The 26,407-nt window shown below is 32.7% G+C and overlaps 4 protein-coding genes across 5 annotated transcripts; 3 read left to right on the top strand and 1 right to left on the bottom strand.

The window, feature by feature from the left end:
* Nucleotides 1–367: 367 nt before the first annotated feature.
* Nucleotides 368–4,594, top strand: LOC124533727 (polymerase delta-interacting protein 3-like). Its single transcript, XM_047109179.1, has 8 exons — nucleotides 368–751; nucleotides 1,171–1,345; nucleotides 1,799–1,880; nucleotides 2,860–2,979; nucleotides 3,151–3,310; nucleotides 3,435–3,606; nucleotides 4,058–4,242; nucleotides 4,344–4,594. The coding sequence occupies exons 1-8, from the start codon at nucleotides 687–689 to the stop codon at nucleotides 4,432–4,434; spliced, it is 1,050 nt and encodes a 349-aa protein (XP_046965135.1). The 5' UTR covers nucleotides 368–686; the 3' UTR covers nucleotides 4,435–4,594.
* Nucleotides 4,595–6,797: 2,203 nt separating this feature from the next.
* Nucleotides 6,798–12,618, top strand: LOC124533346 (RNA-binding protein cabeza). The gene is made up of 7 exons (XM_047108554.1): nucleotides 6,798–6,980; nucleotides 7,056–7,235; nucleotides 7,314–7,656; nucleotides 9,675–9,706; nucleotides 10,785–10,933; nucleotides 11,392–12,101; nucleotides 12,211–12,618. The coding sequence occupies exons 1-7, from the start codon at nucleotides 6,971–6,973 to the stop codon at nucleotides 12,236–12,238; spliced, it is 1,452 nt and encodes a 483-aa protein (XP_046964510.1). The 5' UTR covers nucleotides 6,798–6,970; the 3' UTR covers nucleotides 12,239–12,618.
* A 2,123-nt stretch (nucleotides 12,619–14,741) lies between these two features.
* Nucleotides 14,742–19,127, bottom strand: LOC124533350 (mitochondrial Rho GTPase). Of its 2 annotated transcripts, XM_047108575.1 has the most exons (12): nucleotides 18,736–19,127; nucleotides 18,444–18,652; nucleotides 18,220–18,372; nucleotides 18,015–18,146; nucleotides 17,741–17,937; nucleotides 17,450–17,639; nucleotides 16,801–16,936; nucleotides 16,574–16,704; nucleotides 16,133–16,360; nucleotides 15,825–16,018; nucleotides 15,442–15,480; nucleotides 14,742–15,050 (listed from the first exon to the last, which is right to left on the bottom strand). In XM_047108575.1, the coding sequence occupies exons 1-12, from the start codon at nucleotides 18,926–18,928 to the stop codon at nucleotides 14,924–14,926; spliced, it is 1,929 nt and encodes a 642-aa protein (XP_046964531.1). In that variant the 5' UTR covers nucleotides 18,929–19,127; the 3' UTR covers nucleotides 14,742–14,923. The 2 variants fall into 2 exon arrangements, with proteins under 2 accessions (XP_046964531.1, XP_046964530.1); XM_047108574.1 differs by lacking the exon at nucleotides 15,442–15,480 and having other exon boundaries at nucleotides 18,736–19,124.
* Nucleotides 19,128–19,442: 315 nt separating this feature from the next.
* LOC124533349 (DNA-directed RNA polymerase III subunit RPC2) lies at nucleotides 19,443–25,677 on the top strand. The gene is made up of 11 exons (XM_047108572.1): nucleotides 19,443–19,662; nucleotides 19,812–20,143; nucleotides 20,257–20,369; nucleotides 20,472–20,647; nucleotides 20,725–20,912; nucleotides 20,988–21,372; nucleotides 21,459–21,822; nucleotides 21,897–22,355; nucleotides 22,624–23,418; nucleotides 23,503–23,803; nucleotides 25,290–25,677. The coding sequence occupies exons 1-11, from the start codon at nucleotides 19,591–19,593 to the stop codon at nucleotides 25,504–25,506; spliced, it is 3,402 nt and encodes a 1,133-aa protein (XP_046964528.1). The 5' UTR covers nucleotides 19,443–19,590; the 3' UTR covers nucleotides 25,507–25,677.
* The last annotated feature ends 730 nt before the right edge of the window (nucleotides 25,678–26,407 follow it).

Genomic DNA, 26,407 nt, shown 5'->3' with positions numbered 1-26,407 from the left:
TTTATCAAAAAAGAAAAGCTAAATTTTAATTGATACATTGACTTAAGTAGCTATTAAATTAGTGACTAACCAAATAAACTAAATTTTTGCGACTGCGTCTACATTTATTGATTTTTAATTTCCATAGACTTACCCTGTTTATGAAGAATATAAGAATTATTGTACATTCCGTAATGCCCGTATAAGATAAATACCATAAATAGCATCCCAAGAATATAATTAATATGTAACCCCTGTATACCTGTGTAAAATCTAACTTACATATCACAAATTATCACATACAGTATAATAGTTATGCTCTCGAGATTTGCATTTCCGAAATCATTAGTTTGTTTTTAATTGAAAATAAATATAAATGCTTAATATTGTCCGTTATGAAACCCCTGTTCTTCATTAAGTGCTACATAGCCTTTTTGCATCATTGTTTTCTCTAAAAGATAATGTTTGAGAATTTTTAATATTCGCTGAGTAGGTTTTATAATCTTTCACTTGGCAGCACTGCTATTACTTGACTTTTGACAGTTTATTTGACTAACTTGATTATTAGACGTCTTTCTGAATTCTAACTGAATACATTAAAGGGTTTATAATTAAAAAAGTGTAAAATTTTGATTTATTATACTATAAGATTTAATATCATAACTAAATCATATTCTAGAGAAAGTAATCTTGAACTATCAATAAATATGGCTTCGTATGTTGATATGAGTCTGGATGATATAATACAAAAACAGAAGAGGGGAATTTCTAGGTAATAACAAAACTTTAAATAATAATATTAACCATTTATATTCAGGTTTTAATTGTAACTTTAGGATTTGCTATTTACATTAGAATTTATTTCCACTTTTAGATAACATCCTAATCACGTTGATCAAAATATTTTTAAGTGGAATCCTATTTGTCATTACAGACAAATAAAAAACAACACAACTTGTTTGTTTGCGGTGCATACCATGCAAGGAGTGATTTTAACTTTTTTCAGTATCATATTATCAATGATATATTTATCTTACCAACAGTGTCTGTTTAATAACTCAGTAGTAACTTGAAATGGTCACAGCTTTTCATGTTTACGAATCATAAGAAAATATTTAATTCTAAAACCATCTAAACCCAAAGCTTCCAAGAACATGGGACATATATAAATACAATATTTTTTGTTTGTAGGCCTAAATCAAAAATGAAGAACCAATCTGTACCAGTTAAACAAAAAATTGTTGATGCAAGGAACAAAATTATTTCAAAAAAGAGAACTCAAATCACCGATGCCAGGGAAAAATTAGCAGAGCTTGCAAGGCAGAAAGATGCACGCCTAAGATTAGAGCAAATGAGAGCAAAACGAGTAATGAACAATTGTTTTTCAATTTGAAAAGAAAATCCATACAATATGCTTTGTTATGTTATATGTTAAAAAGATATTTAACATATAACATAACCATAATTTAACTTGCATTTAAAAACATTAAAAAAATAATTAATATTTGCTACTTGTTTCTGTGATTAAAAGATAATAAATAACTCAACTTATAATGCAAGTCAAAGCAATATATTTGTGTTGATACTTTTTATATTTAATATAAATACCAGAATTACAGAATCACATTCATTATTTTATAGATTAACATACTCTTTTTTAAACACCTTAAATTGTTTATTAGCATAAAAGGTAAAATGATAACAAGGTTATATATAACAGATGTAGTATTCAGCAATTAATTTATTAATGTGTATTATTAATTTAAAAATGTACTTTAAGTTGTATAATATGTAATTTTTTATTTTTAAATTAAAACAGGCAATGGGAAAATTACAAAGTGGAGGTCCAGCTGCCCAAAATCATGGAAAATTTATAAAACTTCATACAAAACGGGAAAGAGGTAAGTTGTGATCATTATGCAGATAAGGCTATTTTATTTTCTTAAGCTTTTGGTAGGCTTACCTGTGTCTGATTTGGTAATGGAAAATAACATTTCATTAAATATAACGAGACCTCCTTTGCACTAGGTTGTAACATGATTTTTGGCAAAAATGAGATTTTGGTACTATAATGTATTAAGATATAAATACTGCATGTAAGTGAAAACCATATTTTCATATTTTTTTTAAATAACGACATTATAACTCGCTAATAGACTTATCATATTTAAACTACCGCTCATATGAGCGGTAGTTTAAATATTTGCATAGATCCATCAGAGCGCGCACAAGTGAACCATGGCTCAGTTCCGACGTCGTATAATGTAAAAAGAACATAAATTGCTACATATGTTCGACGCAAAACGTTGCAAAACAGGAGTTGCGACTATGCGTGGTCGACGTTCGTGGTTGACGATTATATGCATCGTTTAGTATTAAAGTCTTTGTGACATGAACAAATTCGTAAAGTTTTATTTTTTACCCATTTTCATTAAAATATGAATTTTTCATTGAATAGAAAAGCTTTATTATACTCTCTAACATACAATCTGTGATGTGTACATAAATTATTCACAAACTGTATTTGGTGGTTGAGCAATGCAAAGATGAAAGCTAAAAATAACTCTCCTGAAAAATCACAAATTTTGTCATACTTAATGTGTTGGAGGTATTGATATATTTATTGTCATGACTTTGTATTAAATGCAAATCTTATAGTCATATAGGTACAAACTGAAAGAAGTAAATAGTTCTTGATCAAGCATTATTGTTTGAAAAATCTAATTTATAACATGTTAAACTAACCTTTCAAGCATATATAGGTATAGGTACATACTTGAAATGTTAGTTTAATATCCATTAAAACTGTGACTGAGATTTTTATATTTGTTGTATAACAAAGAATATATAGAATTTTTCATTTTCTATTGTATTACTAAGTGTTCACAGATCCTTCGAGACATGTTGTTTCACAGCCACTTGCAGCAAAACCTCTGAGAAAGCAAACTCTTAATAATAAAAAGAATATTGGTGATAGATCTATTGAAGCTAGAAATTTTGGTATATATTTTTTTATTAAAAATATTAAGATTATCTTTATTTTATGCATTGTAAAAAAATAAAATATAATTTATCGTTAAGATAAATATTACATTTGAGATTATATATTCACTTTAAAGATGTAAATTTAAATAGATGAGATAACATAACATTTTCGGACTGCTTTTATAGCTAAATCTTCACTAAAGCCAATAATTCGTACAGTTGAAAATGATCTAGAAATTATTGACAATAACATGGAGGAAGAATATGAGCCATTGAGAAAATCATTTTCTAACCGTAAAGCAAGTTTACAACTCAAAATTGTTACCCATAACAATGAAATACACAGGTATATATTTTTTATATATTTATAATATATAGTTTTTTTAGATTTGTAAGATTGAATTGCTCATGACTATGAAACTATGTGGTTGACCCAAAAATATAGTTTTTTTTTATTATTTAAATTTAAGAACTACCATCGTCGACAAAGAGAAAAGTCCACCAAGACCCCCATCAATTTTGAAAAAGAGACCTATGGCAGCCTTACGAATTGAAAATAAAACTGAAAAAATTGATAAACCTCATGAATACAGAATTATTGTGAGTAATTTACGCAGCACAGTGACAGGTGGAGATATTGAAGTAAGTATTTAGTGTTCTCATTATGATACCCAATAAAATATAAATTACTATGCAACAACCAGATAGGTAAACATACAACACAAATAAAAATCAGTCAACGCTGTAGTTACAATTACAGTCAGAGCTTATTTAAGCATTTTTTCACATTTTGTATTTCCTATATTGCAATGCATGCTGTCAATTACTTTGTCTTAGCTTCAAATTTAGTTAATTTCTAAATTAACATCAAAGAAGTCATAACTTTATAAGATTTATCTAAAACATTAGTAATAATGCGCAATAAAAACTGGCCAACTGCTTGAGTAGACAGTACAACTTTAGTTTTACTTCAAAATATGTGTATGTTTACTTTTTTATTAATATGAATGCAGTTGTTCAAATAATGTTAAATTTAATTTTCAATAATATACCTGTGTAATATAATAATTAATGAAAAAAATACTTATTTTAGGAATTATTTGGTGATGTTGGTGGTATGATAGAATCACGACTGGTTAGACCAGGAACAGCAGAAATCATTTATAAAAGTGTAGAAGATGCCCAGAGAGCTGTAGATCTCTATCATAATAGGCAATTGGATGGACAGCCAATGAATTGCCTTCTTGTCACACCTCGTTCAACTTCTGCTGCCACTAGGTATATTATAATATATTGAAAATATACTAAAAGTGAATTTAATCCAGAATTTCCGTTTTACTTAGTAGTATATTGGTTTTTATCATGATAAATATTTTTAGGAACAGTAACAAGCCTGCACTGTACAGCACAAACTCAAATGTGGAACCAGATATATCAACATTTCATAAGGTCTTATTTAGTAACTTTTAACAAGTGTATCTCATGAAATACTTGACTAAGAAGAAGAATCAAGAAACATGTTAAATATTACTGAACTGAGAATTTAAATTTTCAATGGACATCGTTTATTAATATTGTCCATTTAATTATCAATATTAACTGCAAGAAAATAAATAAAAACTTAAATATTTTTCCATCTTTTACTTTAATAATGTTACCTACAATACCATTACTATTATTTTACTTATGAAAAATACTATTATTATTATTTCAAATGTATGTCATAATAAAATGTAATTATGTTGCTATTATCGGTAGAGGGCATTACCTGAAGTATCCTATTTGACTGGTTTTTAATATCCATTTTATATTATTTAGCAGCTAGGTTAGTTAGGTCTAGTACATATTTTCCCAAAAATAACAAATCAAAGATTCTATGTTTAAATAGCGCGGGAAAATGTTACTTGGACAATATGGCGCTGCAATGGGGTCGTTGACGTTACTTGCCTGTATTGTAGTCTGAGGTACATATAATCCAGTAGGTTATCAAGCAAGTGACGTCATCATAAATCCGACCAATCAATAGTGTTTAGTGTTACGTGACCAATTTTCAACTTCCGTTAATGAATAACCATTTTTAAATTTATACATATAATAAAATTGGAGTGTCTGTTTGTAATATTAAAATAGCCCTTTTTTAATCAATGGATATGTATTTATACACGGTTTTTTGTCGGTCTGTCTGTTTGTTCCGGCTAATCTCTGGAACGGCTGGACCAATTTTGACGGGACTTTTACTGGCAGATAACAGATATAATAGGGAGTAACTTAGGCTACAATAATATTTTTTTTGTTATATTCAAAGGCGTACAAGTATATACTGATTACATTATGAGTCATTTTATTTTTCGCATTGTCTAATTCTATTACGAGATCAATTTATGAAAAAAATTCTAAATTAGACTACCAGAATGTAAATAGCGCCATTTTAAGGCGGATCGGACTCTACCGAAAATTAGTGCGTTCCTTCTAAGTACAAACTTAACTCCCGTTTATAAATACATCTTAATTTGTATCTACGTGTAAAATATTTTTTAGAGTTTTCCTAAGTAAAATGAAATGAAAAATATTAGAATACTTAAAAGCTATTTTGAAGTATAAAAAAAAACATGTTTTACTTATAACATTAAATGCTTTAATATATACAAATATGAACTAAATCTAGTTTCTGGGTAAATCTTGACCGCGTGGAATGGTGGCAAGAATGCTAACAGCATTTCCCCGTTGTATCGCAATTCCGATCCTCTGTGCAATCATCCTCTCATCAGGACTTATTCCTCGAGGCTCAGTAAAAACAGAAATGGTGGCAAGAGCCCTTTTTATTGTGTCATTAAGAGAACCGTGGCGGAGAAGCCTGTCTCAACTCCTTGAGCAAGATAGACCATGTACCTAAACCGAAAGAGTCAATCTCCATTTCACACGAGAATCTGTGCTCAGAGCACAGCGATGTTTCCGGAGACCAATCGATATGCGGAAACATTCATTATCAGTAATGAATTCAACCTGTGATTTGACTTTTTAGAAGATAACGGTAAGGCTTCTAGCCTGGCACGGTCTTAGGCATTTGTTAAATTTTGTGTCAAACTGTGTAGTATAGCGTGGGCCATTGACAACTTCCAAAGTATTTGTTTTGTAACTCCCTTGGGGATATCTTACCTTCCAGGTCTCTATCGCCACAGTAACATTCATTATTTTAACTGATTTTGATTTTAAAATTTCTGAAGAATAAACCCTTGAAATTTTTCTCACACCGATGCCACCAATTCCAGGAATGGATGTGTAGCTTGAGTCCAAAAATATTCATTAAAGATAAATTTAGAATTTTTTCTAAAGCTTTAAAGGCATCGATTTGTTTGGTAAGACTAGAATATTTCCAGATGGGGCACGCACGTAGAATGGTTCCGGTGTCAGCTAATCATCAAAATTGAATTATTCGTCCATTTATTGCGCTCATACTTAATGCAAATTTAAGACATATGGTTTGCTTATGGATATCATTAATCTGGACAGTCGAATTGAGAACCTCCACCTATTTGTGTCCGTAAAAAGTAAAGTAGTATACCTATAAGTCATAACCGATAATTTCTTGCTGCAGTGACGGATTCAATGTAAGTGCCAAGACTGGTATGGTTAAAAATGCCGACAAACTATGTTCCCTTTTATAATTATACTTTTTAAATCGCACTACTTATTATATTAATCTCAAACAGTATAATAATGTTAAATAATCTTCGTACGGAAAAACAGTATGATAGTTACTAACTTCCGCATCCCTCTATATTTTTTTTATTATCAGTCATAGACAATTCTTCTACCATTCGTTTCCTTTTCCTTAACGCTATACTACTGTCACCGTCGTGTTTCCGTCGGCCATTACTTTAAGTATTTCGATTTCGTGTGCGGCACCGCACTAGATTTGGTTCTATAGTCTTTTGTATTAAGTACACTAATTTTATGCATTCAAAGTATCAATATTAATTTTTATCACCGAAAGTGAAATCGCAACATGGGCGACCGTAAGCATTACATACTTTTTTAATAACTTTAATTGAAAACAAAACATTTTTAACTAACAATTATGTTGCTTTTAGCTTACGCGTCTGGTGATTATAGTGGTGGAGGCGGCTATCCCGCTCAATATTCGATTCCGCCTCCGACTTTAAGCTCGAGCGAGAGTAGTTACAATTCAGGACAGCAACAAGGAAATTATAACCCAAGCGGCTATTCTGGGCAAAATTCCGGCCCTACCTGGAACCAGCAAAGTTCAGGCAGTGAGTAAAGTAATTAGTAAATAAACTCGTTTATTATAATTATCACGATATTTTTTTAATATTTTTATAATCTGATAGGTGGGAGTGGAAGTAATTATGGCGCAAGTCAACAAGATAACAATTTCGGTCAAAATTTTGGGTCCAATTATGGAAGCGGGGGCTACGACCGGAATAATGGTAACAACTACAACGTGAGTGGAAATGACCGTGGAGGAAGTAGCTACGGTAACAGCGATCGTGGAAGCAGTTATGGGGGCAGTGATCGTGGAAGCGGTAACTACGGCGGCAGTGATCGCGGTAGTGGCTCTAACTATGGAGGAGACAGAGGAGGAAGTGGCTACTCTGGGGGTGACAGAGGATATGGTGGAGGTGATAGATCAAGCTACAATAGAGACGGGGGGAATAGAGATGGTGGCTATGGGTAAGGATCTTCTTGAATTATTAATAATTTTATTTTTAAATTAAACACTTATCAAATCGAAAAAGCACAGATATAATAAAATAAAACTATTTTACAATTACAAGCAGCAGCATTTAGACATAAGGGTCTCAATAATTCTTTATAGAACTAAGTAGGTTAACAATGTTATAGTTAAGACAAAAAACATACATAAAGGGGTCCAAAATTTAATTAAACAATACTCACTTGAAAATTAATTTACTATTAAAGTGAATATTGAAACTTATTATACTTATGGTTGAATTACAATGTACTTGGCGTTGCACTTTATTGTAATTTAGAATGCTGTCTTTTATTTCGAATATGGTTATATATGAAAACTAATTAAGTTGAGTAGTTCAAGCTATTTTTCAAAATCGTAATATTAACATATAAAATAATAATAAAGGTATTAATTTTTTTAGTTATCAGATGTAATTAATTTTTTTTTGTTTTAATGGTGTTTTCATATGAAATTCTTATTTCTCTTATCAAAAACCAAACTACTATCAGAAAAATACATGTGCATGTTTAAGAATATCTAAATAATTTGTAATACTGAAAATGGCTTGCTTATTGCATTAATTTATTTAAGATTTGCTATTTAATATTGAAAGAGGTAACTAAAAACTTGTTGTAATATTTGAAATATTACATGTTAAATTAGATATTTTAAGTGATACTGCATTATACACATAATATAATAGTAGGGCTCTTTGTGTGTTTTAATTATGGTAATTATGCTACTAATTTTTTCATGTTGCTACCGTCACAAGCCCACCTCATTATCACAATGTTTAGACACGGATCGAGCTTAATATATTATCGATGTACATAGTACCTAATGCAAACTTCAATAGCAATTTTACATTTGTTTTACTATGCTCAAAGTTTATACTTGGGTTTATTATTATAAAGGTTTTGGTACACAAACATATCAACTATTACTTTGTTTGTGTAAACGATTTTCTTTATTGGTAATGTTGGGATACACTTTTTAGTCTGGAGCATTCTATAAATTGATCTTTGAGGTAAAGAGGCCTAGGCAGATACATTATTTTCACATAATTAGGTGTTCAAATATATTATTAGGCATAGGCAACACTGTTTTCATCATTATTTTACCTGCATTTATTGATGCATATAAAACCTGATTTTCTTTTATTCATCAGAGTGGGACATCTGTACATGGTATGATTATAAATATCAAATGTGGGTTTAAGTTATTTATAGATAAATTTTGTGCAAAGGGAAATGAGAAAAACCCTTTTTAGTAACATTCTGGTCTTTACTTATATAAACTGTTACAAAGTGTCAGATTTGTTTGGTTATTTAGGACTTATAAAGGATAATTGTCCTTCTTAAAATGAGACATATGGTACATTTAATGTTATGATTTTATGGTTCTATTTGTTTTCATTGGCATGAGATTGTACTAATTTTTAAATCATTTTAATAGGGTTTAATGTCACATCTTACCTCATTATGTCTGTCACTATCAGCAAATGTAAATTTAAATGGCAGATTTTACACTTTTACAGATAAGAGAATATTATTAATGGCTAGTATCCTCTCCTGATATAAACATTGTCTGAGCTAAATTGTGGTGCGTTAATGAACACATTACTTTCCTTATTTATAAAAACTTGTTGAATCTTAGAATTTATATCACTTAATCATAAATCTTGAAAAAGTGTTATTAATATGAATTTATATATAAAATATTTATTAAAGACTTTGTTTCAATGACTTCATTAAGTTTCTTAGACACTTTTTTAAGATTTTTCATGTGCATGACTTACAAAGAATGCGTAAATGTGTTTGACATCAAAAACTGTTCTAAGATTTTCAAGGTATCAAGGTATTACATAATGCAAAAGAAAAGGATTCAACATCAAAATGGTCAATCATAAAAATGGCCTTAGTTTCAATCTGCGTGCATCATAAGGTGTGCCCCCAGCCTGCCCAGTGTGAACTAAATGGTGTTTTTGTTGTTTTAGTGGCGGCGGCAGGGGGGGTGGTTATAATAAAGGTAAAGCTCCTCGCTTATGAGCGATTGGTGCTGTTGTCATATTTTTAATTTGTAATTTTAAGGGCTGCCAAATAAATTAATTTAGATGTTATGTACTTCACTTCTTGGCTGTTGACAAATTGTCTTCCTTCACTACTTTTAGTATATAATTTTAAAGTGGGTTTTATAAAAACAGTAAGTGTAACTCATCAGGTTTTAAGCCCAGTAATTTATGGGTCATTAAATATACCATAATTCTATGGATTTGAAACAGATTTTCTGGTATTTACATGGAGAAAAGTGTTAGATTGTACACCCGCATATAAAGTTAATGTTACTGTTAACAAAAATTCTTCACTAGATTATTTAAGTGTCAATTAACACAGGATATTTCATTAAGGTGATTAAAATAAGTTGATAATATTCCACTTGCAAGTGGTCTGTTAGAGGTGGATAATGAGTTAGTTTGGGTATTTTATTGTCAGGTTTAAAGTTAAGGTATAAAAGTATTACTTATGATGTACTATTAATGGGTGCAAGGTAAAATTGACTAAACAAACGTAATTTTTAGCTTACGCTTGGAGTGTTCTACAACTGTCAGCAGCTGGATAAGTGTTTTCGTATTTTAATAATATTCATTGGTTATTTATATACCAAGTAAATACTGTCGTGCTTCATTCTTTTTAGAACTTATATCGAAAACATAGGCTACAGTATTCTTTAAAGTATACCAGAAACACTGTATATATTTTGGCAGCCCTGTGCTTTAAAATAACTTCATTAAATGTATCACTGCTAAAATAGAATGATACATTGTTTTTCGTCGTAAAGTAAACAGTGGTTTAGTGGATTACTTCAATTCTTCTGATAGTGTGACTGTAAAAAAAAAGTTTTAAATGAACTGCATGTTCAACAACATATTGTCGTTTTTAAATTCTCAAGCAACATGCAATATTGGGTTTTGTCATACATTAAGATAATGTTATGTATGAGTTAAAAGTGATTTCGCTAGAAATAGGAAGGAAATAGGAAAATGGTCTATTGTCATATATATTTTGTTTTGTAGTGCAATTGAGATTAATTTTTATATTGTTTATAGGTGGCGGCGGTGGATTCGGCGGTGATAGAGGAGGAGGTGGTGGCGGAGATATGATAACTCAAGAAGATACTGTTTTCATACAGGGAATGAACCCATCTACAACGGAAGATGAACTTTGTCAATTTTTTGGTGCAATAGGTATCATAAAGGTAAATAAGATAGTTTAAGCTACATAAAATGTAAATAAATTATTGAATTCAAGTGCAATTATTATCTGTGATAAATTTTTCACACCATTGTTTGTATACCATAATTGAGCCTTTTTTAAATTGCTATATGCAACACGCTTTCCAATATTAAAGTAAGGTTAAGCATTTCATATAGCCCTAGTTTAAATACATTATTAACTATACCTGTATACAATAATTTTTCTATATACAATTAAAACTTTTTTTGATGTTTCTGTCAAAAAATCTCGTAAGAGCCTGTAGTCCTGAAGTTAAAATTATTATCGGTCTGGATGAATTTGCACATTCGACTATTACACTGAGGATAGAGAGATTTCTGTTTGCTCACACGTTTGCGTACCTGTTTCTACATAGTTCAAGTTTAGTATTTTCAATATTGTTTTAAATTTGTCAATTTATTGTGTTATATATTTTTACAGACGGACAAAAAAACACAAAGACCAAAAGTGTGGATGTATAAAGATAAGGCTACAGGTCAACCTAAGGGTGAAGCAACAGTGACCTATGAGGATTCCAATGCTGCTTCATCTGCTATACAGTGGTTTGATGGAAAAGATTTTAATGGAGCAACGATAAAAGTGTCACTAGCACAAAGACAGAATACTTGGGGCGGTGGAAAAGGAGGCGGCGGTGGCGGTGGTGGCTTCCGCGGTGGCCGAGGTGGTGGTGGCGGCGGCCGTGGTGGTGATGGCGGCGGAGGTGGCGGCGGCGGAGGGGGCGGTGGCGGCGGCATGGGCGGTGGTCGAGGCGGTGGTCCACCATCAGGCAATCGCGCTGGTGACTGGAGATGCCCTAATCCAAGCTGTGGAAATACTAACTTCTCGTGGCGTAAAGCTTGCAACCGATGCAATGAAGAGAAACCGGGTGGCGGGGGCAACGGTGGTGGCAATGGGGGCAGTAGTGGTGGACCTCCATCAGGCGGCCGCGGAGGTGGTGGTGGAGGTGGACCACCAGGGAGGGGCGGTCGTGGCGGTGGAGGCCGTGGCGGTGGACGAGGCGGAGGCGGCGGCGGAGGTGGAGGCGGCTGGGGCAACCGTCCCGATCGCAGTAGTGACCGTGGCGGTGACCGGCGCGGTTCCGGCGGTGGCGGAGACCGTGCAGGCGGCGGGGCAATGAGAGGAGATGGAGGGTAATTTTTATGAATCAATTTTATTAAAAATGAATTAAATAATTTTATGGTAGCCTAATATTTTTTATTATTATTATTATATCTTATAACGATTTCTTTTATTTTTCAGAGGCAGAGACCGCCAGAGACCTTATTAAATAGTTTATTTTAGTGTTAATCTGAACTTAGGTTTTAATATTTTGTTGTGACTGATGCTAAATGTATTGACGTATTACAAACAAAAATGTTCACAAATATAAAATATTTTTAATTTTCATTACAAATGTATCCATTCCTGCAGTCATTCATATAAAGTGGGTTTATCTTTTTTTTACCTCAAAATTACTAAATAATTATGTATTATATTTATACATAATAAATAAAGTTCATAAACTAAAACATATAATTTAAAAATAGGAATAGTAATATAGTGTGTATGAATCTGTAAAAGAAAAAAATTATTACTACTTTTAAAATATTTCTAGACTGTGGTGTTCTTCTATAAATATGTCAACAAAATAAAGTGGTAATCAAATAAGCGATGTTTTATTTTGGAAAAATATGAAACTTCTCATTGTTCCAACAGTCAAATATATATCAACAAGTCAAATTCAACAGATTAAGTTCTTTATGGTGCAGCCCAAAAGTGGTCCAATTTTTTTTTTGTTTTTAATCATTAACGAATGGTGTCCCATGTAAATGTATGGTACCCTGATTTGACATATTTACCCATTTTTCAAAATAACATCAACATCGTAATCTGAAGTTATTGACTTGTAAACTTTTGCACTTCAACATGTATAAGGTGTTATTCTAACCTCTTAAATCTTCACGTTTTTTTTTTATAAGCTGGCTTGGCTTGTTTATAACACTCGTTTGACAAACCATTTTTACAGTATTTTCATAGAACATTTATGAATTATTTTAAGTTCCGAGGGACTCTTATTTAATTCAGACCAAATTTTCGACTGTTATAGTTTTCAATCAACTTACATTACTTATATATCAACTTACATACTTAACATTATTTGAATGACCTGATGCATGTTTTATGTAATTATAATAGTTCGAGGAAATCATTCGATTCAGAAAGCCAAATATGCTCGGTGCGCGTCAAACTCATTTATGTGACTTCATAAACATGCAAGTACGAAGAAAATACCTGTAATTACACAGAATGACTAAATGAAAACTCAATGTGTGTTGTCTTTAAGTAATAAACTAAAACTTGGGTATGCTTTGAATCTGGAAAATTACGAAATCAAATACGGACTGAATTTGGCTTAGCAGAATCCATCTAGTATAAAATTGTACCACCTCTGTGCTCTGAGGGAAACAGAAATATGAGGAGAAGCGAGGTTTTCTGAGTTTCCCAACGTTGAAAAGTGCCTGTTAGAATTGATTAAACGAATCCTGGATAAGAACATTTCCTTAACTACTGTTGAAACAAAAATCTAAAGACTTCGACACAAAAATAGAAAAGTGACTTGTAACGGCTAATGATGACCAGGTAGTATGTAAGCAATAGACAGAACAGTTGCCTTATCTTTAAGAGTATGATCCGAACAATACTTATAAAGCCGATGAAATAGCTTGAAATGGTGTATTGACGGAAATGACAGAGAAAATGAAGTCAGCTAATCACACATTTTGGATTTTGTGTTTTTTTCAGTTTGGAAGGAATTCCAACAAAATAAGAAACTTTAAAGGTATTGGAGACGCTTCACAAGTTTTATAAATATGCGGCGGTTAATCAATCCATATTCGAAAAATACCTTAAAGACACACAACAAATTTAAAAACAGAATCGCAAAAGAAATTTATATTTGCCGTATTTTTATAGATATAAGTGAGACAGACCTCTTCCGTAACTATGTAGGCAAGAAACTCGGGTTTGTGAAAATGTAATGTAAGAGAAAACGAGATCGCGGTTTGAGTTCTCATTATGGTTTTGAAGACAATATCTGAACAAAATTATCGCAACTTAACAAAGAAAAACGGTATACAATTGGTAAATATATTATCAATTAATGTTCCAGTAGATTTAAGGATACGTCTAATTAGTTGAGATGGCCCAGTAGTTAGAACGCTGCATCTTAGCCGATGATTTCGGGTTCAAACCCAGACAAGCACCACTATATATGTCATCTAGTGCTCAGCGGTGAAGGAAAACATCGTGAGGAAAACTGCATGTGCCGAATTTCATCGTCTTTACAAAAACAAAAAAATTGTTTTTTTTTTTAAATACTTAAATATATCGGAAAATATCAACAATAGGGGGAAAAGTTGGGTATAAAAAAAAGGGAAATTTTGTTCTCTACAAAAAAGATTTCTTCGGTTTTTAACTAGAACTTAGGTACCATTTCCGAGATATATGCAAAAACACGTATCCAAGATGGCGGCTAACGCTCGTAGTTTCGAGCGACAGAAACTAGGTTTTATACTTGGGGGGGGGGCACCCTCCGACATAATCCAATCGCAAAATCACGTAGAAGGATTTTATGCAGAGCGGATATCTAAAAATCTTGGACTAAATTAGCACTTTATTTTTCGCATTGTCAAATAGCCTATTGTCATTTAATCATTCTAAAATTTTGTTAATTTATTTCACGAAATTTATTATTTAAATTACAACCTCTTAAAGATAAAATAAAAGATCCATTAAATTAAAACATTTTATTTACAACAAAAAAGTAATAATAATTTATGAACGCATTGCATTACATATCTTTGGTTTGTATTGGATAGTCATAAGATCTACTTATTTAAAGATATTTCTCACGTATCACACGCCTATTTTTTTTACTGGCAAGTTTTAATATATCCAATACATGTTTCAAAATCTACCTTCGTTGGAAATTTAACATCTTGAGAAGCATGAAGCCCATAATGGTCGCTGCGGCGACCCCGATACCAGCTTTCCACCATGACGAGTTCTCTCCCGCCAAACTCGCAAAATGCTTTAGATGTCTGCAAAGCAAAAGTTTTCATTAAGGTAAATGAGTAGTGTTGGTCTAAAATATTAGTACTATTAACATAATTAATTATGATATATTATTATATTTGATTATATATGATTTGGTAACTAATTCTCATTAGCAAAAGCCTTTTCATGAATAATGTGTTTTCCTAGATTAATATTACTCAAAATGAAACACGATTTAAAAAAAAAAACATATAAATTATAATACTGATGTATAAAATCTGCTTACGAATTTTGTTATAATTTAGAAGATTGTACCATAATGTAAATTAAAGTTATTTACAGAATACAAAATGCCACTAAGATAATAAATAATCAATGCATTTAATACATCAAATTAATATTTATAGTTGATTTGAAAATTAAAGTAAGACCAACCTGTGTTTGCTGAATAAAATCCAAGCTGCTTGAAATTGACTGACCAAGATACAATTAAAATAACAGGTTAAAAGTATTAACACATATATATTACATAAATAAGCGTATTCTAGGTATTCAGATAGAGCAGAAATTCAAAATACCTTTCCTATATAAAAATGTTTTTTTTTTTTTATTACTTTTCAAAGACCTATCTTGATGGTCATCACAAATACATCAGTTATTGTTGTCTGCAGTCTGAGATTTATTTCTATTTTTAGGGGTGAGTTAGTTATTTATTTTGCAGGCATAAGGGACCCAAACAATCTAGAGACTGAGACCAAGAGGACAAGGGTGACCACATCTAGCGTAAAAGATATTTTATGTATGTAGACATTACTTACGGAAATGCAGCCATAGTCGCTAACTTAACAAAAACATCATGTTTGTTCTCTTTGATATTAAAAAATTGCGGAGGTAGAAGCTGATATTTGTTACAAAACACGTCCGGTTGTAAAATATATTCCTGTCTCATCATTAAATTTTCGCCTTTAGTTCCAACAATTAAAACAGGAATGTGACTTTCGGCAAAATATTTCTAGAAAAAAAAACATTAAATAGAAAGAAATATTTTATATGTTCTTAATTTAGAAATGTACGATAAAATATCTGTTGAAACAAAAAGAAACAACAAGCACTTTTAAATACTTACAATATATATTCTAGCAATATATTCAAATGATCTAGTAGCTGCAATATCGTAAACAAGACAAGCCACGTCACAGTTAACTTCATGAGGCTGCAGTGGATCCGACACGCGGGTTATGGGAATTTCTCTCAGAACTAAATATTTTTCTTGCCCATACACCTGTACCGTATTTATGCAACAATTATTTTCCGTGTTACTGTCTCCTCTTTCATATGTAGTTGGTTTTATTTTCTGGAATGAATTATATTATATGAAATGAAATAAACTGAAAAAACGAAAGCTTAATTTGCAAACAGGGGCTATGAACATAGAAACTGATCATATTATAGATCATAATTTTATAGTAGACATGCACATAAGCATTCAGGTGTCCTAAAATGATTCATGGTCATATAAAACTACATTCACATTTTAATATTTAAAGAATAATGATTTAATACATACCTTATGTGCTATGCCTAAAAAGCTTCGACATATGGATGTTTTGCCACATGATCTCGGACCAATAATATGGCACTGGTATACATTTCGACTTGACTGTTTTTTAGCAATATCAACTTTCTTGTCTCGAGTAACTGAAAAGAAACATAAGCTATAAGCTAGTATCAGTTTCGCTTCAGGGTTATATTAACCAATAATACATTTTAATACATATTTGTTTTAATACTTACTATGTATGGCTGACTTTTGGGTATCATTTTCAAGAAAATTGTAGCCTAAATATGCTAAGTAAGCACTTGTACTCTGCAAATCATGTAAAGTCATTAAAGTCCAACGACACATCCAACCTTGTAGAGTTAGAAAACCCTGAAAAATAAAATTTATATTGATATCTAGCTTACTCTTCTATTGTGCATTTCCGGTATAACACAAGCCAAAAATAAAAAATGTAATATTTTTATTGCAAATTCTTCATGATATTAGAATGTTTAAATGATTTTGACCTTGATTACCTTGTATTCTTTGTAAAATATATAACTTAGTTCAACATGCATGCAATCTATGTATGATGAAATAAGCTATTAGTTGTGCAATCAGCTTCATATATTTTTTAGGTCCTCATTTCTTTTACCAACTTCTTACCATTTCGTCAAACTAACAACCTAGTTAATTCATGTTTGTTAGTGGTTGCCAAAATTAAACTGATCAATCATATTGCACCATACATGAGCTAATCAATTGTTATAAACAATGCCATAAGATTATAGACACCATTAAAAGTTAAAAAAAATAGCTATTGAAAAAAGATGTATGGCCTTTATACAATAATTTTATCATTCTTGATTATGAACCCTAATATTACGAACATTAATTAAGTACCTTATCATTAGTTGGGACAGTATAACGTAAGTTGTGCCATGGTATACGGGGACAGCAAGAAAATACATTTTTTATTTCAGTTGGATTTAGCATACCATCCCTGTCTCGATCATATTTTTCAAACAATTGTGTCAAAAATTGCTGCCCCTTATAAGAAAGCTCTGTAGAGCAACCAACAGGAACTTTTATGCTGTGAAATAAAAAAAACTTATGGATTTACAAGTTTGAACAGAATATTAAAACATTTAAATTAATTATGAAGCACACCATAAATAGCAATTACAAACTTACTTAGCATATAAATAGCTATGCATCAATTCTAAGCTCTCATCATAACCAAATTTACGGAGGACTGTCCAGGTTGTCTCATTTCTCCCTCTTTGAATAAACAGACAATGTAAGAAAATGAAACCCTTCATAGTAATACATTCATTCTCTATACCTCCAGCTATATTTTGTGCAATTACTGATTTTACTTCATCTAAAACCTGAAATATCATTAAAATTAATCATTGATATAATTACTACATATTTACCATAACTAAATCCATATTGTTATTCATACCTGTAATTGTAAAGGTGTATCAAAACATTTCTTTTGAAATATTGTTATTTCATAATCGTCTAATACACCATCACCATCAATGTCACAAATCTTAAATATTCTTGTTAGAGCTTTTTTACATCTCTCTGTAAGCTAAAAATTAAATAATTGTGTAACATATAATTCAGTGTAAATAAAAACAATATATGTATATTATTTACTGTACCTCCTGTTCTTCTATTGAGTAAATAGGGTGAATAGGATGTAATACTGCTTTTTGTGCATTATAGAACATTTCTGAAACATTTGTTAGTGTTTTTGCAGAACATTCTATGCACCTGTCTACCTCCGGGTATTCTTCAGCAATGTCCCAAATGTTCTAAAATGTTATATTAGTTAATATCTCCAGAGTTAATTTTACATTTAAGGTTTAATGAAATACAAACTTACATCAATGATGGAATAATCTATTAGGTCTATTTTGTTTCCAACGAGAATAACGGGTTTACGGTAGTCATCTGGGCAGTTGTCTCTTACAAATGGTAACCAATAAGAAGCAACTTTATTAAGGGTTTCTTGTCTATCCACCGAAAAAACTATACATATAACATGTGCCTTTTCAATCTCTTCCGCAACTTGTTCAATTGTTTGTTCGGTTACTTTAAAAAAAGGGGTGTTAGATACATATGATGGTCGCACAATCATAAATTATTACAAATAGTCGTCATTTTTATGTACTTACGACATACATCGACGATGTTCGTCGGTACTTGTTCTGGGGTAACATCAGCTGGGATTGTTATTTCTTCAGCTTTGGGGGGCACATTTTCTGCAAATTCTTCAGTAACCAATGAAAGTATTAATGATGTTTTACCCACTGATGGTTCACCAAGCAAGATTATCCGAACAGTTCGGGGAATAGTTTCATAAACCATTTTGAATTTAATGTTACAGATATTTCAAATCATTATGTAAACATTTTTGAGTACAAGACTCGCATGTCCGATTTCTATTTCACTTTTGTATTGTTTTCTTAAAAACTAGGTACAATATAAATTAGCCAAAACTCAAAAGCCGATTTCAGATTTTATAATCACATAGACAAAAAAATATCTCTTCAAATAAAACAGATAAAATCACATAATATATTTATTTTATTCTCTAGTGTACTCTATGATATCTTCGTAAAACTTTATATCCATTATATTGCCATATAAGATATTATTATTTAATTGCTTCTGGCTGTTATAAAAATATTGGTATCGGGTAATCATAATTAACAATTTGAAAAAATGAGGGATTGAGATCTATTACGCTATCTCAAAATATCATCAATATCCATTGTACACAAACGTGATAATTATTGCACGTGTGGCATCGGTCATCATATTCATATAGTGATAAAGTCTGTGTATGCTATACTTTTTACCGATTTTCAATGTCAAAACGCAAATGTCAAATCAAAACAATTTCATATTTCAAAACATCTTGGAAGTTGGAAATTACAAAATGAAAAGTAATCAAACGTGGTTTTATGACTGATATCAATTGGAATAAAATATTTTAATATTCCTATAATTAATATGTTTGAACAATAATGGGGGAAATAAATAAACATCCCGAATGGGATACTGCAAAAGGCCTAAGAGAGCCGATAAAGACACTAGAGGTTAGGTTATTTTACATTGACTTAAAATTAAGATTTATGTTTTTTATATAAAAATCATAGAGTAAGACCAACAAAATCGCTGTTAACAATGAGATTATTTTTACAACAATTTAAAAAAAAAGAATTATCGAACTGAAATTTGTTTACAGGACAAATGGAAACTTGTTCCATCATTTCTTCAAATTAAGGGGTTGGTTAAACAGCATATTGATTCATTCAATTATTTCATTAATGTCGAAATTAAGAAAATCGTCCAAGCAAATGAGAAAGTGTTCTGTGATTCAGATCCTTTGTTCTACATTAAATATTTGAATGCCTATGTTGGAACACCTGACTTAGAAGAAGGATTCAATGTAACTAAGCCCACTACTCCTCATGAGTGTAGGCTTAGAGACATGACATATTCAGCTCCAATTACAGTTGATATTGAATACATTAGAGGGAATCAAAGGGTCATTAAAAATAAACAGTTAATTGGGAGGTAAGATCATCAAATAATCAAAAAATATATGCATTATAAATGTATATTATATCTCTACATTCTGAAATTTAATGCTTTCTAAGTCTTTACTTTGAATTATAAAACTATTCTAGGATGCCATTGATGTTACGGTCTTCTAATTGTGTTTTAACAAACAAATCAGATTTTGAATTATCACAGTTGAACGAGTGTCCCCATGATCCTGGTGGTTACTTCATTATTAGAGGTATGAAATATACTTAATTAATTTAAAATTTTTTGTTTTATTTGATCTTTAAAATAAATATTTGTTTTCATTGAATAATGTAAAATATTATACTCTACTTAGGACAAGAGAAAGTTATTTTAATTCAAGAACAACTGTCTCGGAACCGAATGATCGTGGATGAGTTTAAAGGAGCAATTCAGTGTCAAGTTACAAGTTCGACTCATGAAAAAAAAACTAGAACAAATGTTATTGTGAAAAATGGAAAATATGTCCTGAGACATAATGCCTTGTCGGATGTATGTTAAAAATTAATAATTCTTGAATTTCAATTACATTTATAAATTTTAAATTAAAAATACTTTATAACTTGCAGGATATACCAATAGCAATAGCTTTTAAAGCTATGGGTATTTGTAGTGATCAAGAAATAATGCAACTTGTGGGTACGGATGATGCAATTGTAAAGAAAATGGCTCCATGTATAATGGACTGTCACAATTTGAAGATTTTTACTCAAAACCAAGCTCTGTCTTACATTGGCAGTAAACTTAAAGTGAAACGGTAATATACTCAGTTATTAAAATATTACTAGAAATATATTTTTGTATTATCACTAAATATATTTTTCTTTTTAAGATTTCAAACTCCCAATGCTAAGTTCAGAACTCCTGTCGATGAAGCTAGAGACCTTTTAGCAACAACAATACTTGCTCATGTGGCTGTAGAAAATTACAATTTCTATGTAAAAGCTATTTACTTGGCAATTATGGTAAAAAGAGTTATTGAAGCAGAGAACAGTAAAGCTGCTATTGATGATCCAGATTACTATGGCAATAAAAGACTTGAGTTAGCCGGGTCATTACTGGCTCTTATGTTTGAAGATTTATTCAAAAGATTCAACTGGGAATTAAAGTCCATTGCAGACAAAATTATACCCAAAGTAAAAGCAGCACCATTTGATGTGGTAAAACATATGAGGCCAGATTTAATTGCTAATGGCCTCTTTACAGCTATATCTAGTGTTAGTAGTACTTTATTTTAATAATAATGTTGTCTAACAATATAATGGGTCCCAGAACATTTAATTATTGCATTATATATTTTTAGGGAAATTGGACTATCAAGAGATTTAAAATGGAAAGACATGGAGTCACACAGGTTCTAAGTCGACTCAGTTATATTTCAGCTTTGGGTATGATGACAAGAGTTAATTCACAGTTTGAGAAAACCAGAAAAGTTTCCGGGCCACGATCCCTACAACCATCACAATGGGGCATGCTGTGTCCATCAGATACTCCTGAAGGGGAAGCATGTGGCCTTGTTAAGAATCTGGCACTTATGACACATATAACAACAGAGTGTTCTGAGGAACCTATATCAAGGTTGGCTTGTAATGCTGGTGTGGAGGATGTAAAACTACTAGGAGGTGAAGAAATTAATCATCCAGCAGTTTATATGGTATTTCTTAACGGTAAGTTCTACATTATATGTTATTTTAATTATTCAATAATAACTAATATAACTAATAAATAATGAAATTTGCAGGTAATATATTGGGTGTAACTAGACAATACAAAAAGCTTATAAAAATTTTTAGAATGTTTCGACGCCGCGGCTTAATATCAGCTTTTGTATCCATTTACCCAAATCATAATCAAAGAACAGTTTATATATGCAGTGACGGGGGTAGACTGTGCCGGCCATATATTATAGTAGAAAAAGGATATCCGCTAGTCCAGCAATCTCATATAAACGAACTCAACAGAGGAATTAGGAAGTTCCAAGACTTTCTCTCAGATGGTCTTATCGAATACTTAGATGTGAATGAAGAGAATGACAGCCACATTGCAACCGTTGAAGCAGAGATTGATCCCTATGTCACTACTCATCTGGAAGTTGAACCTTTTACAATTTTGGGTGTCTGTGCTGGCCTTGTACCCTATCCCCATCACAACCAGAGTCCTAGAAACACCTACCAGTGTGCTATGGGAAAACAAGCTATGGGTATGTAATATGTCTATCAACAAAATATCTATATAAAATTTTCTTAATTTATGGTATATATGTATTAGAATATGATATACTACCAGCAGCCACTATGAGAACACCAAGAATTACTCTGAAAATGTATCACAATAATCTTAATATCTATAAGTACCCTAAGTGTAAATGTCAAGACATTTTCAATAACAGTAATTATTTATAAAAAATATATTTATACAGACAAAGTTTTCATTATTCTCTTAATTAAATAGATGTTTCTTACTTTCAGGCACAATTGGTTATAATCAGAAAAATAGAATTGACACATTGATGTACAATTTAGTTTATCCGCAATGTCCCATGGTAAAAACTAGAACAATAGAATTAACTAACTTCGACAAATTACCGGCCGGCCAGAACGCGACCGTAGCAGTAATGAGTTACAGTGGCTATGATATAGAAGACGCTTTAATTTTAAACAGAGCTTCTATCGACCGCGGTTATGGTCGGTGTCTGGTTTATAAAAGTGCAAAAACAATAATGAAACGTTACAGTAATCAAACATCGGATAGAATCCTAGGTCCATCTAGAGATGCCAATACAGGGAAAGTTATAAAAGCGCACGAAATATTAGATACTGATGGTATTGCTGCTCCAGGAGAAATGGTCGAAAATCGTCAAGTATTGATCAATAAACAAATGCCTCCAGCTACCTTAAATCCGATCAGTCAAGGTCAACCGCAACAAATAGACTATAAAGATGTTCCAGTCACATATAAGGGCCCAGTCGAATCTTACATCGAAAAAGTAATGGTGTCATCAAACTCGGAAGATGCGTTTCTTATTAAAATATTACTAAGACAAACTAGAGTGCCAGAGATAGGTGATAAATTCAGTTCCCGTCATGGACAAAAGGGAGTAACCGGGTTAATCGTACAACAAGAAGATATGCCTTTTAACGACCGCGGAATATGTCCAGATATGATTATGAATCCCCACGGATTTCCGTCTCGAATGACCGTTGGCAAAACTATTGAACTTTTAGCAGGGAAAGCTGGATTGATGGAGGGAAAGTTTCATTACGGTATGTCCCAAAAAAAAAAAAAAACTTCGCATCATGAAAATTGCCTCTTTCTGATACAATAAATATGACATATTTATTACTCAGGTACGGCTTTCGGTGGATCTAAAGTCCGAGACGTCTGCGGCGAGTTAGAGAAGCACGGTTACAATTACCACGGGAAGGATATATTTTACTCGGGTTTGACAGGGGAGCCGCTGGAGGCGTACATATACTCCGGGCCCGTGTACTACCAGAAGCTGAAGCACATGGTGCAGGACAAGATGCACGCGCGCGCACGCGGCCCGCGCGCCGTGCTCACGCGCCAGCCCACCGAGGGCCGCTCGCGCGACGGCGGCCTGCGCCTCGGCGAGATGGAGCGCGACTGCCTCATCGGCTACGGGGCCAGGTGACTCAAACTCAAACTCAAATTCCTTTATTCAATATAAAAGCATTACACTTACTTATTGATTGTCAAATAAACACTACCACCAGTTCGGAAAAAGGAACACCCTGACCTGAGAAGAACCGGCGAAAGAAACTCAGCGGGTCTTTTTTTTTGTTATTTTTTTTTTGTCAAATTTATAAGGTACATAGTAGTATATGATTAGAAATAGCCAGGAGGCGATCGTTTCATTCCCAAGGTGTGCTATCAAACATAAACTCGCTAATTGTATAGTAACCTTTTGCACACAAGCGTTCCTTAACAATTTTTTTAAATTTGGCAACAGAAGCATTTTGAACGCTTTCTGGGATCCTGTTGTAGAAGCGTATACATTGCCCCACAAAAGAGTTACTGACTCTATGCAGTCGAGTAACAGGAGTAACGAGATTGTGTTTGTTCCTTGTACCAATGTTATGAGAATCACATTTCCTCATAAAAACATTAATATTTTTCCGTACATACAAAACATTACAAAATATCTACTCACACTGCCGACGGTCTAATTACTAATGTAACATCATAGTATCGGGGAGAATTAAGTGCATCATTAACACAAATTATGACGACCTTCGTGGTCGAGTGGTATGTACACCGGTTTTCATGGGTACGCCACTCTGAGGTCCCGGGTTCGATTCCCGGCCGAGTCGATGTAGATTACCAATAGTTTTCTATGTTGTCTTGGGTCTGGGTGTTTGTGGTACCGTCGTTACTTCTGATTTCCATAACACAAGTGCTTCAGCTACTTACATTGGGATCAGAGTAATGTATGTGATGTTGTCTCAATTAGCCTATATACAAATTGACAAAAAAGAATAAATCAGAATGGCGTATGTTGGCATTTGTGCGGTACGTTGGATACGCTACCAATTAAATTCTTACAAACCCAAACTTCTGATCCGGATTTGAGAAAATACACTCTGCTAACTCTGTTAGGCGTTGGATATACAATTACAGATCACTTCCTACTACTATTATAAAGGCGAAAGTTTGTATGTATGGATGTATGGATGTTTGTTACTCTTTCACGTAAAAACTACTGAATGGATTTGAATGAAACTTTACCACAATATAGCTTATACATCAGAATAACACATTACTACTGGCTACAATTTTTGAGGTTTCTAATGTGAGGTCGTAAACTCATTTTTTGCGCTTACATTGCAAACGCTGACTAAATCCTACAAGATAGATCAAAACGATGTACTACAGTATTGTACAACTTAAAAAGGTCTACAAAAATGGTATATGTTTATCTCTTAGGAATAACCCACAATAACCATTTTTTATCCTTTACTTTGTACGAGAAATAATGACTTACTTACGAAGCGATTTTAAGCGATTACTAGACTAGACGGGACGAACCTGAAGTCCGTCGAACGAAGTCGCGGGCAAAAGCTAGTATGTAATAATACTGATATCAAATCATAATAGATTACTAAATGTGTTCCAGCATGCTGCTAATGGAGCGCCTGATGCTGGCGTCGGACGCGTTCAGCGCGGACATCTGCGGCGCGTGCGGGCGCCTGGCCAGCCGCGCGTGGTGCCACGCGTGCCGCTCCTCCGCCGCCGTGTCCGCCGTGGAGATGCCCTACGCCTGCAAGCTGCTCTTCCAGGAGCTAGCCGCCATGAACATCGTGCCTAAACTAACTCTTAAGAAGTACTGTTAGGGTTGGAAATGTGGGATTCCGGATGGAGTTCTTCGAACTTCATCGATTCGTAATCTTGAAATAATATGTAAGATTAATGTGTACTAAGTCATAACGTGGACATACAGTGATGCGCACTCTTAATATATGAAAAACATTCAATTTACTTTGAATAAATGTTTTTGTACCAAGTGTGATTTTTACTTTGTAAATAAGCTAATTAAGCAGCTAGCCGCTTAATTAAACGCCGGCTCCTACTAAAGGGCTAAACTTCAGTCAGCCATTCAGTTGAACACAAGGTCCAGTCACTTGGCTGAACGTGATATCGCCGTCTGGTTATCTAGAGGACTCGGTGACTATGAGATTTTATGCAGCATGAAAAAAAACCAAGTAATTTTAAATAATCACTTGTGTTAAATTTAAACCGTGTAAACCGTGTGATCATTGGGGGATTTTCTTTTAAATATTAAAAGCTCGGGGTGGGTTTAGAAAATTCCTCCACGACTTTGGGCAAATAAATTATTATATATGTTAGAGGATTGGTCACTGATTTCAAAATACCACTCGTGCCCTGCGAAATTCCACCATTTTCGAGAAAATTAAGAAAAACTATCATAACCTATACACGCGGAAATAAGTGAAATAGATCGTAATATCAGTGTAAGAGCAGGCTAAGTGACATATTTTTTCAAGTTCGATAAGTTTCGATTTTTACTCCGACTCTATGTGGTCTCGTCGGCCTTACCCCTAGCGCATTTTAATAATCCGAAGGCATGAAACCTTTCGCCTTTCGTAACAAAGCACAGGTACGATGTGCCTGTTTGTGTGGTGCTTTGGTGGTTGTTTGGTGCTTTGTTATAGCAGGCGGGTGCTGCACATCCCGTAGCGCCGAAGGCCACTGAGTTTCTAAATTGTTGATATA

This window comes from Vanessa cardui, chromosome 11 (assembly GCF_905220365.1).
Source record: "Vanessa cardui chromosome 11, ilVanCard2.1, whole genome shotgun sequence".
Lineage (NCBI taxonomy): Eukaryota > Metazoa > Arthropoda > Insecta > Lepidoptera > Nymphalidae > Vanessa > Vanessa cardui.
The sequence above is the reverse complement of the archived record's forward strand: the minus strand, read 5'-3'. Positions and strand labels throughout refer to the sequence as shown.